We start from the raw sequence: 16,902 nt of genomic DNA on the forward strand, positions 1-16,902 counted from the left end.
TAAATTTCTATCATTGATTTCTCATAAAATTGTTAGCTATATCTTTATATACATCAAGTTTCAATTATATATTCAACAATAGCAAAATCCTAAAAATTTGGCATTTTAAGTATATTTCAGTGTTCTCTAGCGCCTAGGCCAAAACTTTATTATTTATTACACTATTTTAAAGTTATGATTATTACTTTTTATTTTATATGTTTTACTTATCCAAGGAGATTTTTTTTTTAATTTGAATTACAATGAATTTTAAGATTACATCATTATGCCGGGCGGTGGTGGCACACGCCTTTAATCCCAGCACTCGGGAGGCAGAGGCAGGCGGATCTCTGTGAGTTCGAGGCCAGCATGGTCTACAGAGTGAGTTCCAGGAAAGGCACAAAACTATACAGAGAAACCCTGTCTTGAAAAACCAAAAAAAAAAGATTCCATCATTATTAATTTAACAAATACTATACTATCAGTAAATTTGTTTTACATGATTTCTTCCATGTTTTCTTAGGGAACAAGTTCGATTTAATGGCTTTGGAATTTTTCTCTTCATTATTTATCCTGGAGCATTTGTTGATCTGTTCACCGCCCATTTACAACTTATATCACCAGTCCAGCAGCTGAGGATATTCTGTGCAGGTAACAAATAGACTTCATTGGGTTTTTTTAAATGTTTCTGTGTTGTTTGGGTTTGGATTTTCTGTGCTTAGTGATTTTATTGAAAGTACTCTTATGAAAAATAACATTTGGTTAATAAATTTAACTTCTTAAACTACCTCAAAAACAAATTTGTTATACTACCTCAAAAACAAATTTGTTATACTACCTCAAAAACAAATTTGTTTTGTTTTGTTTTGTTTTCTTTTGTTTTTGCTTGTTTTTTGAGACAGGGTTTCACTGTGTTGAACAGCTTTGGCTGTCCTGGAACTCGTTCTGTGGACCAGGCTGGCCTTGAACTCACAGAGATCCACCTGCTTCTCTATCCTGACTGCTGGAATTAAAGGTGTGTGCCACCACTGCCTGGCCAAAAGCAATTTTTTTAAACCAACATAAATTATTAAAAATTTAAATTAAAAGCAGAGGAGAAAACTTTATATTTACTAAAGCAAAGGAATGGTCAAAACCTAAAACCACAACGTGAAGAATGTCAACTTAGCTGAAATATACAAAGAAATGTGCAAAAGTCAAGAGAGAACATGAAAAGTCAGTCACATGATAAATCCTAATTCAAGAATGAAGAAAAGATGGTATGCAAGGATTGATGCTGAAAGCATGTCACTGTCTGATTTAAAAACACTACTATTAATTAAGGGATCATAATATATATATATATTTCACTGGTAGGGTGCTTGCCTAGCATCTATGAGGCCCTTGGTTTGATCTCCAGCAGTACAAAAAAGCCCTTAGTTTAGATTTAAAAAGTATTCCAAGTTTGTGGTGTTTAGAAAAATCTATCCAAAAATTAATCAAATATTGGAATATCAGAATATTCTATGCAAATAATAGAAAGTCACTTAATAAGAAATACAATCTACCATGAGAACTAATAATTGTGATTTTTATTCTGTGAAATACCAAATCAGAACACCAAGCCAAGCAAAATGGATAAAGTAGAAGGACAAATATAAATATAATATATTCATCTCATAACATGGGAGATAATTATAAAGTAAAACCATGGAATCTCATAATTAGTTATATAAAAATAGGTAAGTTCGATTGTATGTTATGAACACAGGAGTCAATTTCTTTTTAAATGCCCATGAAGTTGACAAACAAAAAATAAATCCATATATTCACAAATCTCAAATCTAAAGAATAATAGGAGAATTTAGAAATTTGTCTTAATCACACATTGGGTCCATTTTATTAAAAAACATAATAGCTTAATGATATGATAATTATGATTAATTATTTATAGATAATAATGAGATAATTTTACTAGATACACAGTATAAAGCTTTACTAAAAGAAAAATTCAATGCCATACACAGTTATTATAAAATTAGAAATGAAAATAAGTCAGTCAGGCAATCAACTTAAGACATATGAAGACAAGTATAAAATAGTTAAGAATTAATGTGATCTGAGCTAGACAGAGGGCTCAGAGGTTAAGAGAACTAGCTGCTCTTGCAGAGGACCTAGCTAGCTTAGGACCTTAGTTCCCAGCACCCACATGGTGGTTTACAGCCATCCTTAACTCCAGGGCCAGGGAATCTGATGAATCTTTAGACTTCCACAGACACCTGATAGGCATGTGGTGCATGTACATACATACAGTGAAAATTATCACACATAATATAAAGAAATATACAGGGAAAATTACCACATATAAAGAAATAATGGGGTAATTAATAATGATACAATCAAAAAATAAGAAGTTACAGAAGAGCCAGAGTGTTAAACCCAAGAGTTATTTGGAAAAAATAAATAAAACATTAAACAACAGGGAGAAACAGCTATCGACAGAATTTATATTCAGATTGGTGAATAATATCTGATATACAGAAAATTATATGATTTTAGTGTTTTTTGTTCATATCTAAAAGAAGTTTTCAGAAAATGAAGAAATATAAGAATGTGAAGATAGCTGAAATTAACTAAATAGGCTAGTTACAAGAGAAGAAATTACAAAAGTTGATAAAGAATTTCCCTAAAAGTTTTATAGGTAGAATAATAAAATCCTGAATAAAGGCCTGGTGGCGGTGGCGCATGCCTTTAATCTCAGCACTCGGGAGGCAGAGCCAGGAAGATCTCTGTGAGTTCGAGGCCAGCCTGGTCTATAAAGCAAGATCCAGGACAGGCACCAAAACTACACAGAGAAACCCTGTCTCGAAAAAAACAAAAACAAACAAACAAAAAAATCCTTAATAAATTTTTTTCTTAAAAAAGATTATAAAGTGTATGTATGCCTTGGTAGTCAAAAAATGTGTCATTTTAAACATTAAATAATTGCCAAATGTCATCATGGTAGTCCTTTTCCTTTGATATTATAGTACAATGCAGTTCTAATACCTAGTAAACAATGTTTATTTATACAGTAAATATTAGTTCACTGATAATGTTTATATTGAGGCAAATATTTAGATACACACAGCAGTTAGGATGTATTGTATAAAGTTAACATTCCAAAGTACTATCATAATTCAGAAGTTTAAGTGACATGCATAGCACTCAGCAAATATTTTCAAAATAGTTCAAGCATATTTTGTAGTTTTCTTCACAGTTTTCATTCTATATATATGTATTTTATCAGAAGTAGAGTTAAAAAAAGAAAAGAAAATTTAGCATAAACTTTTTCAGATCGTATACAGAAGGCAGCTAAGCTTTCTATTGTTTTGATTGTTGTAGTTGGATTTTTGTGGAGGGTTTGGGGTTTTTTGTTTTGTTCTTTGAGACATGGTCTCACTATGTAGTCCAAGCTGGTCTTGAATGCCAGTTCTTCCTGCCTCCACCTTCAGAGACTTGAGAGTGTAGACATATGCCCTCTAATACCTAGCAGAAATGAAGTTTTGTTTTGTTAAGAAAATGCAGCACTGACAGATATTTTTTGTGGTAAAGCACAAAATGTGGTATATTTCAAGAAGGCAAGGATACTTTAACAGTACATTTTGAAAATGAAAATTTATCATCTATTAAAAACTATCAGGGAAAATTTTCCTCATCTAAGATGTTAAGACTAAAACAAAATTAACATATATTAATATTTTTTAAATCATAGTAAAAGGAGTAGTTGGATATTTCATGTATTTATTAAATATATTAAAGGACAAAGCCGGGTGGTGGTGGTGCATGCGTGACTTTAATCCCAACACTTGGGAGACAGAGGCAGGCAGATCTCTGTGAATTTGAGGCCAACCTGGTCTACAGAGCGAGTTCCAGGAAGCCGGGGCTACACAGAGAAACCTTGTCTCGAAAAACCAAATAAATAAATTATATATATATATATATATATATATATATATATATATATATATATGGACAAGACAATCAAGTATTACTTATGGCACGTATATTAGTAAGTCTTGTGGTTAAATAAGGTATAATAAAGAATTATAAAGAGTCTGAGGTTATATAGCTCAGTGGTAGGGTGCTTGTATAATATGCAGACACCAAGTGTAAAATTAAAAAGGAATAGACTTGACGGATGGTGGCGGTGCACGTCTTTAATCCCAGCACTCAGGAGGCAGAGGCAGTCGTATCTCTGTGAGTTTGAGGCCAGCCTGGTCTACAGAGCAAGATCCAGAACAGGCACCAAAGCTACACAGAGAAACCCTGTCTCAAAAAAACCAAAAAAAAAAAAAAAAAAAAACAAGGAAAGAGACTTTTCTTTTCTCCAGATCTGATATAAGCCTGTCTGAGGGGAGTTAAGAAAATCAACTGAAATAAAATAAGGAAACTTCAGAAAAGAACCTCCTAGAAGGGAAATTTATATTCATTTAGTAATTAGGACAGCAGGAAAGCCAGTGCAGGCTCCATAAGCCCTTCAGAGGTGCGCTATCATTTAGGCAGATCATTTAGGCATGCGCAGGATATGCTTCCTGGATGGTCTGTCGCAGTGCAGTGACGTATTCAGTGGCACGTCCAGTGACGCATGCAGTGGCGTGTCCAACGCATGCGCATATCCTGCCGGAAACAGCACTTAACGCCTCAGACGACGGCCAGCTTTTCTCCGAAGCGCACGCTTTTCGTCGAGCTCTTGGGTTCGTTTTCTCTTGTTTTGTCGTTGTTGAGCTTTTGGGTTCGTTTTTTTCTTGTTATTTTGTCCTTGTTGAGGTCTTGGGTTCGTTTTTTTCTTGTTTTGTCGTTGTCGAGCTCTTGGGTTCATTTTTTCTCGTGTTGTCGAGCTCTTGGGTTCGTTTTTTTCTTGTTGTTTTGTCGTTGTTGAGGTCTTGGGTTCGTTTTTTTCTTGTTTTGTCGTTGTCAAGCTCTTGGGTTCGTTTTTTCTCGTGTTGTCGTCGAGCTCTTGGGTTCATTTTTTTCTTGTTGTTTTGTTGTCGAGCTCTTGGGTTCGTTTTTTTCTTGTTGTTTTGTTGTCGTCGAGCTCTTGGGTTCGTTTTTTTCTTGTTGTTTTGTTGTTGTCGAGCTCTTGGGTTCGTTTTTTCCTGTTGTTTTGTCGTTGTCAAGCTCTTGGGTTTTTGGGTTGTTTTTTTTTTTTTTTTTTTTGTCGTTTTGTCGTTGTTGTTGTTTCTAAGCACGCTAGCGCGTGCTTTTCTTTCCTGATTTCTTTTCTACTCCACAGCAATCTCCCACCTGCTTGCTACCCAGTACTGCTACGTGGGTCTCAGCCATGGCCTCAGAGAAACTTGTCTGTTTCACCTCAGAAAACGCAGAAATTCCCGATGATTTTGTGGAGCTTCAGCCACTCAATGTAGAAACGGTTTCTGTGGAAACCAGTGCAATTCAAACCATCGAATTGTACGAAGACGTAGGTGTCGATTGGGCACATGGTGGCCACTACCACTCTCCTCTTATTGCTCTGCAGCCACTTGCGGGCAGTACCCTGAGTAATGGGGACCATGATCAGGAAATGGTCATCGTGCAGACACGAGAGGAGGTGGTGGGCTACCAGGACTCAGACAACCTGCTAATCAGTGCTGAATTTGAAAGCCAGATGGTTGTTCCGGTTACTAATCAAGACGACTATCTCCAGCCGACCACTGCCTCTTTCTCAGGCTTCTTGGAGACAGAGCATGGTCAAGGTGAGCTCAGCCCCTATGAAGGGAATCTCTGTAGTTTGGCGACCATTATCGAGGCCAGTGCAGAAGAAGGCGTGAACCCTGACCTGGGCGACAAACAGTGGGAGCAGAAGCAGATAGAAATCGAAGCTCTTGCAGGAGAATTACCCTTTGCCATATGGGAGGCTACTGAACAAGAAGATCCCATGGCCGAAGGGCAGGCTGGCGACTCACCTCCTGATTATTCCGAATACATGACAGGAAAGAAATTTCCTCCTGAAGGAATACCTGGCATTGACCTGTCTGATCCCAAACAGCTGGCAGAATTTACAAGCATGAAACCGAAAAAGCCCAAAGGAGACTTCCCAAGACCTATTGCTTGCTCTCATAAAGGCTGCGAGAAGATGTTCAGGGATAACGCCGCCATGAAAAAGCATTTGCACATCCATGGGCCTAAAGGGCACGTCTGTGCAGAATGTGGCAAAGCCTTTGTTGAGAGTTCGAAGCTGAAACGTCATCAGCTGGTTCACACTGGAGAGAAGCCCTTCCAGTGTACCTTTGAAGGCTGTGGGAGACGCTTTTCCCTGGATTTCAATCTGCGCACTCATGTCCGAATTCATACTGGAGACAAGCCCTTCGTGTGCCCATTTGATGCCTGCAACAAGAAGTTCGCTCAGTCGACCAACTTGAAATCACATATTTTAACACATGTTAAGAGCAAGAATGACCATTAAAGAAAGTGAGAAGATCCTTCTGAAGCCTGGGAAGTATTTTACACTAATGTGCCTGGGAATAAATATGCCTCTTGTTTGCATAGTTCTAGAAAAGTTAGTGCAGATGAATTCTACATATCTGAGGTTTATCTTTTGATAGAGTAAAAGTTAAAAGTTTTATGTTGGTAAGATGCCCTATTTTGTGCTGCAGTGGGGTTTTTGTGAAGTTTGGTTTCAACAAGATAGACTAATTCACTAACCTCACATAGTTGCTGAGATGCCATGTGTTTTGTACTGTTATTTTTTGAAGCTTGGTTTCAACAAGAGACTAATTCACAAAGCTCATATTGTTGCTAAAGATGGCCTTTGTTATTTTGCACCGGACTTTTTGAGAAGTTTGGTTTCAACAGGAGACTAAATCACGAAACTCATATTGCTAAAATATCCTATCTTCTGCAGTGGTATTTTCATGAAAGTAGTTAGAACAAGAGACTGTTTCACAAACTAGATATGCTAAAATGACCTGTTTTATTCTCCAGTGGTATTTTTATGAAACTTGCTTTCAACAGGAGGCTAACTCATAAACCACATTGTTTCTAAAGATGGCCTGTGTTATGTTGCTCTGAAGTGTTTTGAGAAGCTCGAATTCAGCAGGAGACTAAATCACAAGCCTCTTTGTTGCTAAGATGCTCTGTGTTTTCTGCCGGGTGATTTTTTTGTGGTTTGGTTCAACAGGAGACTACATCATAAACCTCATATTGCTAAGGTATCCTATCTTCTTCTGAAGTATTTTTTTGAAGTTTGGTTTTAACAAGAGACGATTTCATGACCTTTATATGCTAAAATGACTGCTTTATTCTGCAGTAGTGTTTTTATGAAACTTGCTTTCAACAGGAGACTAATGCATGAACCTCATATTACTAAGGTGTATTATTCTACAGTGGTGTTATTGTAAGTTGGTTTTGACAGGAGAAGAATTCATGCACCTTACAGCATAATGTTGCCAATATGCCCTGTTTTGTTCTGCAGTGGTGTTTTTGTGAAGTTTTGTTTCAACAGGAGACTAATTCATGAGCCCCGTATTCTCGATAAGATGCTCTGTCTTATTTTGCAATGGTGCTTTTGTGAAGTTTGGTTTTGGCAGGAGAATAACTCATAAAATTCATGTCAAATTACATTTCTTTATACAACTGTGTTAGAAATGGCACTTTTGCATTCTCATGAATAAGAAGTTTACTTACTACTTACGTTTTTTTAATTGTGTATTCCAAGTACTCATGTTTATACTTTTAGGAATATGTTTAGTAATTGTATATATGGTTTCTGTGGAGTTGATGTTGATAAGAGGTAGTCTTTAAAACATGGGCAGTTTTTTTTTTTGGTTGTTTTTTGTTTTGGTTTGGTTTGGTTTGGTTTTGGTTTTTCAAGACAGGGTTTCTCTGTAGCTTTGGAGCCTGTCCTGGACTAGCTCTGTAGACCAGGCTGGTCTCGAACTCACAGAGATCCACCTGCCTCTACCTCCTAAGTGCTGGGATTACAGGCGTGCGCCACCACCGCCCGGCACATGGGCAGTTTTATACATACATATTATCCTGCTAAAGGAATGTTATAGGTTTGTTTACCGTCTTAATTTTGGCACTATTCCTTGATGTCAAGACATTTTGTGTAAGTTTCTCTTAGCCGAATTGTACAGTATAGAATATTAGATGATTTAGTCATATTAGCCAATTTAAGCATCTTTTAGTCACTTCATCCCCTCCCCTCGTAGTACCTAAGGTGCTGTTGTTGAGTGTTATTTCTTTGATCAACTAAGAGTAGTGTTTGATTTTATAATATTTTGTCTTCAAATTGATTGCATGTTTGGTGTGTACTTTTGTGTGGTAGAAAAAAGCAAAAATAAAGTAACTGTTTGGAGAATTAAAAACTGCTTGCTTGTGTGAATGTCTTAGCTAGAAAATAAGGAAAGGGGAAAGTTGCTGCCATCAGGTCAGTAACAATCAGTAATGGTAATTCTTTTTTTTTTTTTTTTTTTTTTTTTTTTTTTTTTTTTTTTTGGTTTTTCGAGACAGGGTTTCTCTGTGTAGCTTTGCGCCTTTCCTGGAACTCACTTGGTAGTCCAGGCTGGCCTCGAACTCACAGAGATCCGCCTGGCTCTGCCTCCCGAGTGCTGGGATTAAAGGCGTGCGCCACCACCGCCCGGCTCAGTAATGGTAATTCTAACAAAACATCTGATAGTGCACAGGACAGTCACCGGTGACAAAGAATTAGCTAGCCAAACTGTCTTTTGTGTCACTATTAAGAAACCGTGCTCTGGAGAAAGCAAAAGTCGTATGAAGTATTTCAGAAGTATACTTATAAACAAAGCATTAATGGGCAAGGAGTTGTTTAGATGAATGAAACATGTCTGCTTCACACACATCCATTCTTACCTTGCCATCATTGGCAAATTCAGAATTTAGAGGGTTAACAGTACCAGCTGCAAGCCTGGAAGACAATTGGAAAGTATCCATAGGGTCAAGAAACCAGTGCTATTGTGTGACCCCACATTTGTTCACATGCCCATGCCTGTTCTGTTACTAGCAACTAATTCATACAGTATTATGAATTAGTTTGTTTGGAAGAAATTCTAGTGCATGAAATAAGGAGGGGTTTTCCTTGGTTTTGATTGTTCTGTTTGTCATAGCCCAGGCTGCCTTGAAATTTACAATGTAGTCCATGCTGGCCTGTAACTTGCAGCAATTCTTCCTCAGCTTCCCAGGTGCTGAGATTATAGGCATGACGCACCATGTTTAGATTGACTTATCTTTATTTTTTAATATTCTGTCTGTTTAGTGAAGTTAGGAGAGGTGGGTGTGGCCATGTGCATGCTATGGCATGCATTCGAAGATCAGAAGACAACTTAAAGGAAATCTTGTCTTCTGCCATGTGGGACTTGGGAATGGAACTCGGGTCATCAGGCTTGGCAGCAAGAACCCTTACCAATCTAGTGATAGAATTGGTCCCTTTTTATTTTTTTTAATGAAGCTTTGAAATTACTATAAGAAAGTGTGAGTATATTATTATAAAGTGGGAAAGATTTATTACAGCAGAGCCAATGGACCATATTGGGGTTTCTGTTTGTTTGGGGTTTACTTGTTGCTGCTGTTTATTGGACCAGGGTTTGTTTCCCTATGTAGCCCAGGTTGGTCTCACTCATGATCCTCCCTGCTATGTGGACTGTTATGTTGACTCCAAGACAGCTATAGCCTTCCCTGGTTCAGTATCCCACTATTATTGTTTGTACCAAAAAGTGAATTGATCATATTAAAAAATAATTTACACTTAAAATAGGATGAGGTAGAATTCCTCCCATTTATATATATATTTCTAGAGCTAAAAAACTGCATTTACAAAGTAGTTGATAAAAATATTCCTCTGGAAAGCCAGATGGTGGTGGCAGACACCTTTAATACCAGCACTTGGTAGGCAGAGGCAGGTGAATCTGAGTTCAAGGCCAGCCTGGTCTACAGAGTGAGTTCCAGGACAGCCAGGGCTGTTACACAGAGAAACCCTGTCTCAAAAAAAAAATAATAATCCCCTATATTATACAAGGAGGGAGACAGACATGATGCATGGTTCGTCAGACTTTTGTACTTCAGAGGCTGGACTCTTGTTTCGGTTTCTTGGTTGTTTTTCTGCAGGTAGATCTTTAGTTTCTTGGTCAACCACTTCAGCCTGTTTGTCCTTTGCTCCCCTCTTCCCTTTTGTTTGCACTTTTTTGTCTAATGAACCATAACCTCCCCTCCCCACACTCATCCTTTGAGGCCTATTTTGGCTTGGGGCAGGCCTTGGCAGAGTAATTGCCTGCCACCTAGTGGAGCAACGCTTGGGTTCTTTACCACAGCTGCAGGTGCGCCTTCCCAGGGAGCACCTTCCCAGGGTGCGCCTTCCCAGAGCCCGCTTTCCCAGGGAGCATCTTCCCAGGGCGCGCCTTCCCAGAGCCCGCCTTCCCAGGGCGCGCCTTCCCAGAGCCCGCCTTCCCAGGGCGCGCCTTCCCAGGGCGCGCCTTCCCAGGGCGCGCCTTCCCAGAGCCCGCCTTCCCAGAGCCCGCCTTCCCAGGGCGCGCCTTTCTAGGGCCCCGCCTTCCCAGAGCCCGCCTTTTTAGGGCCCCGCCTTCCTAGAGCCCGCCTTTCTAAGGCCCCGCCTTCCTAAAGCCCGCCTTTCTAAGGCCCCGCCTTCCTAAAGCCCGCCTTTCTAAGGCCCCGCCTTCCTAAAGCTCGCCTTTTTAGGGCCCCGCCTTCCTAAAGCCCGCCTTTTTAGGGCCCCGCCTTCCTAGAGCCCGCCTTTCTAAGGCCCTGCCTTCATAGGGCCCTGCCTTCCTAGGCCCCCCCCCTTCCTCCGAGGGCCCGCCTTTCTAGGGCCCCGCCTTCCTCCTAGAGCCCGCCTTCCTAGGGCCCCCCTTCCTCCGAGGGCCCGCCTTTCTAGGGCCCCGCCTTCCTCCTAGAGCCCGCCTTTCTAGGGCCCCGCCTTCCTAGGGCCCCGCCTTTCTAGTGTTCGCTCTGCTCTTGCACATACATACTTACTTAGGTACATAAACAGTTAAAGCAAGCTGTTTATCACAACGCTGGTAAAGTGATTGTTAATAAGGAGCTTGATAAGTAAATGGGTAGGTTTATGGGCTGGAGAAATGGCTGAGCCCTTAAAAGCATATTCTCTTCTAGATAACCTGAGTTCAGTTCCCAGCACCCACATAGTGCAGCTTGCAACTGCCTGTGGTTCCAGCTTCAGGGGATCCCATATATCTGGCTTCCACAAGTTCACACACACATAATAATTAAAAGATTAGGGGAAGGAGGTTGAGACAGGGTTTCTCTGTGTAACAGTCCTGACTGTCCTGGAACTAGCTCTGTAGACCAGCCTGGCCTCAAACTCATAAAGATCTACCTGCCTCTGCCTCCTGAGTACTGGGATTAAAGGCGTGTGCCACCACTGCCCAGCTAATGAAAAGATTTTTAATAATGAGTTTATAATAATTGCATTTGTACCAGATCTAAGACATGGGATTGATGAGATTGCTATAATTTTGATAGTTTTTCCATATTTGCTAACTATATTTGATAAATAATTTTATACTGAGGCATTGAGCCAACTCAGTGGATAAAGGCATTATTTTAAAGATTTATTTATTTATTTTATGTATACAGTGTTCTGTTTGCACATATCCCTGCAGGCCAGAAGAGGGCACCAGATCTCATTACAGATGGTTGTGAGCCACCATGTGGTTGCTGGGAATTGAACTCAGGACCTCTGGAAGAGCAGTCAGTGCTCTTTAACCTCTGAGCCATCTCTCCAGCCCCTGGATAAAGGCATTTGCTGCTAAGTCTCATGACCTGAGTTCAGTCACCAGGCCTCACATGGGAGAAAACAAAAACCTCTGACAAGTTGTACTTTGATTCCCATGTGTATGTATACTGTAGCACACATGAGTGTGCACACACTAAAATAATATAATTTTAAATTTTTTAAATACATTTTCAAAAATCTTTAGGGGTTGGGGATTTAGCTCAGTGGTAGCAAGCGCAAGGCCCTGGGTTCGGTCCTCAGCTCCGAATTAAAAAAAAAAGTCTTTAAAAAATTTTTTATTATTGTGTGGGGGGTGTATGCAATGTATGCACAGGTGCAGTCACCCAAGCATGCACTTGAGGAGGTCAGAGACTGATGTCCACACCTTTCTCCCTCCTCCCCACCACCAGGTTTGGTGAGACAGTGTCTCTCACTGAACCTAGAGCTCATGGTTTTAGACTGGCTAGCCAGTGAGCCCCCAGGGTCTGCCTGTCTTCACCCCCAGTGCTGAAATTACAGATAGGTTCCTCTGTGCTCAGCTGTCATGCAGATTCTAGGGATCTCAGTTCGGATTCTTTGGGGGGGGGGGTTCGAGACAGGGTTTCTCTGTGTAGTTTTGCGCCTTTCCTGAATCTCCCTCTGTAGACCAGGCTGGCCTCGAACTCACAGAAATCTGCCTGCCTCTGCCTCCCGAGTGCTGGGATTAAAGGCGTGCACCACCGCTGCCCTGCTTCAGTTCAGATTCTTATGCTTGTACAGCAAGTGTTTTACCTACTGAACCATTTCCCCAGCCCTAAGAATTTTGCTTTTTAATTTCACCTTGACTTTGGTTTGTATATACTTGAGCTTTGTATCAAAGAACATGGGCATGTTTAAATTAAGGATGTATATGTATATTCTATAAAGAATGCATAGTTAGAAGGTGTTGGTTCTACTTATATTAAATCCTAATCTCATAATGTCTTCATAATTATAGTATTATGTACATTTCCGATTTTAGTATCTGAAATGAAGGCAGACTTAGTGAGCATATGTCTGCTGCAACAGGGAGTAGATCCTTCTGCCTCACAACTCCCGTTCTATTTATAATCTTATTGGAATGCCATGTGTTATGAAGTCAAGCAAACTATATCGTTCTTGCTACTGTTGAACTTACTACTTTGATCCTCTCTCTTTGCAGGTATATGGCATAATTTTGTCCTTGCTCTCCTTGGGATTTTAGCTCTTGTTCTCCTCCCGATAATCCTCTTGCCATTTTACTATACTGGAGTTGGGGTACTTATCACTGAAGTCGCAGAGGTTAGTAATGGGTCACCTAGGGTGTGCTCTCACCAGATGCTCGCTTGTAATGTTCAAAATCCCTCCAGATGCAAACACAGTGTGGGGAAATATGTTGGATTTTTTTCTAATGTCATGAAAATTGTTTGATCCCCTGAAGCTGGAGTTGGAGGTGGTTGTAAGCTGCCTCACATGGATGCTGGGGACTGAACTCAGGTCCTCTGAAAGAGCAACAGTGCCCACAAAGTCTAGAAGACTGTCTGGGATACCCTGGAGCTGGAATTAGAGCTTCTTGAGAGCCACCTTCCATGGGTACTGGGAACCGAACTCAGGTCCTTTGGAAGAACAGCTTAACTGCTGAGCCATCTCTCTTGAATTTTAATAAGCAGGTATTTTCTATGTGTTTATAATCGGTGTTCAAGTGGGTGTGTGCATGTGTGTGTGTTGATGCGTGTGGAGGCCAGAGATCGACATCAGGTGTTTTCCTTAATGCTCTCCCCTAATATGCATTTATTTATTGAGACAGGGTCTCACTATGTAGTCCTAGATGTCCTAAAACTCACAATGTAGAGTGGGCTAGCTTTGAACACTTATTTTTTAAATTGTATCATTTTATGTGTATGGGAGTTTTGCCTACACGTACACACACATATGAATGTGAATATGTGTACACACACACAAACACACATAGACACATACCTCTCAGGTGCCTGAAAAGGGTTTTGGATCCCCTGGAACTGGAGTTACAAACAGTTGTTAGCCACCATGTGGGTGCTGGGAATCAAACCTTGGGTTTCCTGGAAGAACAACCAGTGCTCTAACCACTAAGCCATCTCTTGAGGTCTCCTCCTTGATGTTTAAGACAGGGTCTCTCACTGAGCCTGGAGCTCACCCATTTGACTATGCTGGCTGGCCAGCAAGCCGCAGGGATCTTACTGTCTGCTTCCGCAGGTAGAAACCACTTTATGTTTTTGTGTGCGGGTGAGTTCTGGGCATCCCAACTCAGGTCCTCATGCTTGCACAGCAAGCACTTACCAACAGCTGCCTCCTCAGCTCCTGTTTCTGTTCATTCTGGTTTTCTTTTTTTTAATTTTATTTTATTTTATTTTATTTTGTTGTTCCCCTGAAGGCTTGCAAAGATTTTTCTTTTCTTTTTTAAAATGTATTCATTTTGAGACAGGGTCTGACTGTGTAGCCCTCGGTTTCCCCAGTGCTGATTACAGGTGTATGCTGCCACACCCAGCTTATTTATTTATTTTTAGAATGACAGAATTTGTTTATATTCATTAGGTACATATTTATTCTGTTTTGGTTCTTTTTAATTTAAAAAATACTATTCTTTGACAAGTTCATATAACGTATTTGGTTATATTCACTCTTCCCCTTAACTCTTCCCAGATCTACCCCCACCTCCCTGTCACCCCCCCCCAAGCTTCATGTCTTCTCCCCCACACACTTCATAGTCTTGGTGAACAGAGGAATGCAATTAAAATTGTTTGACTATACATTTTGGATTTAGACATGGATTATTTTATGCATTATTCAAAATACTCTACTTTGAAGAAAACTCCAAGCTGAATGGAAAGGAATGGGAGAGTGGAGAGGGTTGTTCGAGGGAGTTGAGGGAGGGGTGAATAAGTTCAAAATACGTTGTGTGAAATTCTCAAAGAGCTAATAAAAATGTTAAAAAGTATTCTACTTTTAATTAGTGCAGTGTCTATTATTATGGTTAGTTTAGATTGATTATAGCTTGCTAATACATTGTTTGATTTGATTTTCCTTCTTCCCAAGGATTCACCTGCCATTGGACCCCGAGGCCTTTTTGTGGGAGACCTTGTCACTCATCTTCAGGATTGCCCTGTTACTAATGTGCAAGATTGGAATGAATGTTTAGATACCATTGCATATGAGCCCCAAATTGGTTACTGTATAAGTGCATCAACATTACAACAATTAAGCTTCCCAGTTAGAGGTGTGTGCATTTTCTCAATATAACATAATGCTTCAAGTACCAGTCCCTTCCATTACTAACCCTAAGACCTATTGATTTATTTTGTTGCAATTGTTTTACAGCAAGCTATTAAAATAAACAGGCCCAAACTAATAGATATTCTTCTTGGTATGTTGGGTATTTGTTGCCTATATTATATATTGTTGAACTTCTAATTTCTTTTATAATATTATATTTGACTTTTAGAACTCAGAACACTTTTGTTTGGGCTGAGTGTATAACTCAAGTGATAGAAGATTTGTGCAAGAACCTGTGTTTGTGATAGAACCTGTGCAAGGACCCGAGTTCCATCTCTAGTACCACAGAAAAATAATAATTTTAAAAATGTATGAAATTGGCTGGATGTGGTGGTGAACGCCTTTAATCCCAGCACTTGGGAGGCAGAGGCAGGAGGATCTCTGAGTTCAAAGCCAGCCTGGTCTACAGAGAGTGAGTTCCAGGATAGCTAGGGCTACATAGAGAGAAACCCTGTCTCGCAATAAAAACAAACAAAAATGCTCAAATCAACATCCATGTTCAACAGTATGGACTCTGGGTGTGTAGCTCAGTAGTAGAGTGTTTGCCTGCCCTTGCATGAGGCCCAAGGTTCAATCCCCACTACAACCAAAACCAAAACCAAAAATCAAAACAACCATCAACTATAATTAATTAACCACATTTTAGTAAATACACCAGTGTAGTATATTTTCACATGTGTAGACACATAATTGTACCTAAATTTAAGTCTAAATTTTAAGCATTTAAAACATTTTTGAGATTATAATATACTTACATTTCTCCCTTCCCTTTTCTTCTCTCAAAACCATCCCATATACCCCTTCCCACTCTCCTTCAAATTCATGGCCTCTTTTTTCACTGTTATTGCATGAATAGATGTATACGTATATAATATATATTCTTAAATATAACCTGTTTGGTCCATATAATGTTACATGCATGGTTTTAGTGCTGATCATTCAGCACTGGACAACCTGTTGATGTGCTCTTGCTGGGGAGATCATCTCTTCTGCTCCCAGCTATGTCTAATATTTTAAACATAACAAGAAGCAATTCTTGCCAGAAGCATTTTTTTTTCCTTTGGTGCTAGATAAACACTGAGTTAAACCTGTATAAGCTGTTGTATGATCAGATAAAGAACTAATAGCTAACAACCAAGGAAATAAGATCAACGCGTAAGCATTCTTTTTTGTTTGTTTGTTTTTCGAGACAGGGTTTCTCTGTGTAACAGCCCTAGCTGTCTTAGAATGCACTAGGTAGACCAGGCTGGCCTTGAAATCACAGAGATCCACCTGCTTCTGTGTCCTGAGTGCTAGGATTAAAGGTGTGCACCACCACCGCCTGGCTGCATAATAGTAATTCTGTAATAATACACAGACATGCAATAAGGAAAAATGAAAAGAAATCCAAAGAAATTGGCAAAGACAAAGCCCTCTGCACATTTAAGAGTCCCTTCCAAACCAGGTGGTGGTGCACTTGGGAAGAAGAGGCAGGTGGATCTCTTAAAAAAAAAAAATAATCCCTTCCTTTTTCTCACTAAAATATACCTAAACAGAAGCAGTTCTAGTAGCCATGTATGGATGCTAACATGTCCAGACCCATCTGGGGTAGTGTTCTTTAGTGTGTTTTGTTTAGCAGAAATGTAGGGAAGGTTGTCTCACCTTTCAAAAAGACCTGGGAAGTACGTTTGTTGGCCTGTGCAGCAGGTGAGAAGGCTAAACTTATTTACCTCTGAAAAGGTCACCTCCCAGATTCTTTTCAGATTTAATCTTCCATATATCCATGAGCCTTTTGGTATAAAACATTTTCTTTATTTCTACATTTATTTACTGTGTGCATATGTGTGTGTGTGTGGGGATGCTGCTAATGTATGGAAGTCAGAGGACAACTTTGTGAAGTTGTTTCTCTCCTT

The 16,902-nt window shown here is 39.8% G+C and overlaps 2 protein-coding genes across 2 annotated transcripts in view; both read left to right on the forward strand.

Annotated features, from left to right (window-relative positions):
* Mbtps2 (membrane bound transcription factor peptidase, site 2) overlaps nt 1-16,902 on the forward strand; it is a 44,925-nt gene that overhangs the window by 21,178 nt on the left and 6,845 nt on the right. The window contains exons 5-7 of the mRNA XM_059250498.1: nt 503-630; nt 12,885-13,003; nt 14,774-14,954. Of these exons, the coding sequence (XP_059106481.1) occupies nt 503-630; nt 12,885-13,003; nt 14,774-14,954 (428 nt within the window). The remainder of the gene's footprint in view (nt 1-502; nt 631-12,884; nt 13,004-14,773; nt 14,955-16,902) is intronic.
* Yy2 (YY2 transcription factor) lies at nt 4,407-8,306 on the forward strand. Its single transcript, XM_059250499.1, has 2 exons — nt 4,407-4,694; nt 5,234-8,306. The coding sequence occupies exon 2, from the start codon at nt 5,282-5,284 to the stop codon at nt 6,401-6,403; it is 1,122 nt and encodes a 373-aa protein (XP_059106482.1). The 5' UTR covers nt 4,407-4,694; nt 5,234-5,281; the 3' UTR covers nt 6,404-8,306.

The sequence above is a fragment of the Peromyscus eremicus genome, chromosome X (assembly GCF_949786415.1).
Source record: "Peromyscus eremicus chromosome X, PerEre_H2_v1, whole genome shotgun sequence".
NCBI lineage: Eukaryota > Metazoa > Chordata > Mammalia > Rodentia > Cricetidae > Peromyscus > Peromyscus eremicus.

Coding starts and splice junctions, on each gene's coding strand:
- Yy2 (XM_059250499.1), top strand. CDS start 5,282: ATGGCCTCAGAGAAACTTGTCTGTTTCACCTCAGAAAACGCAGAAATT.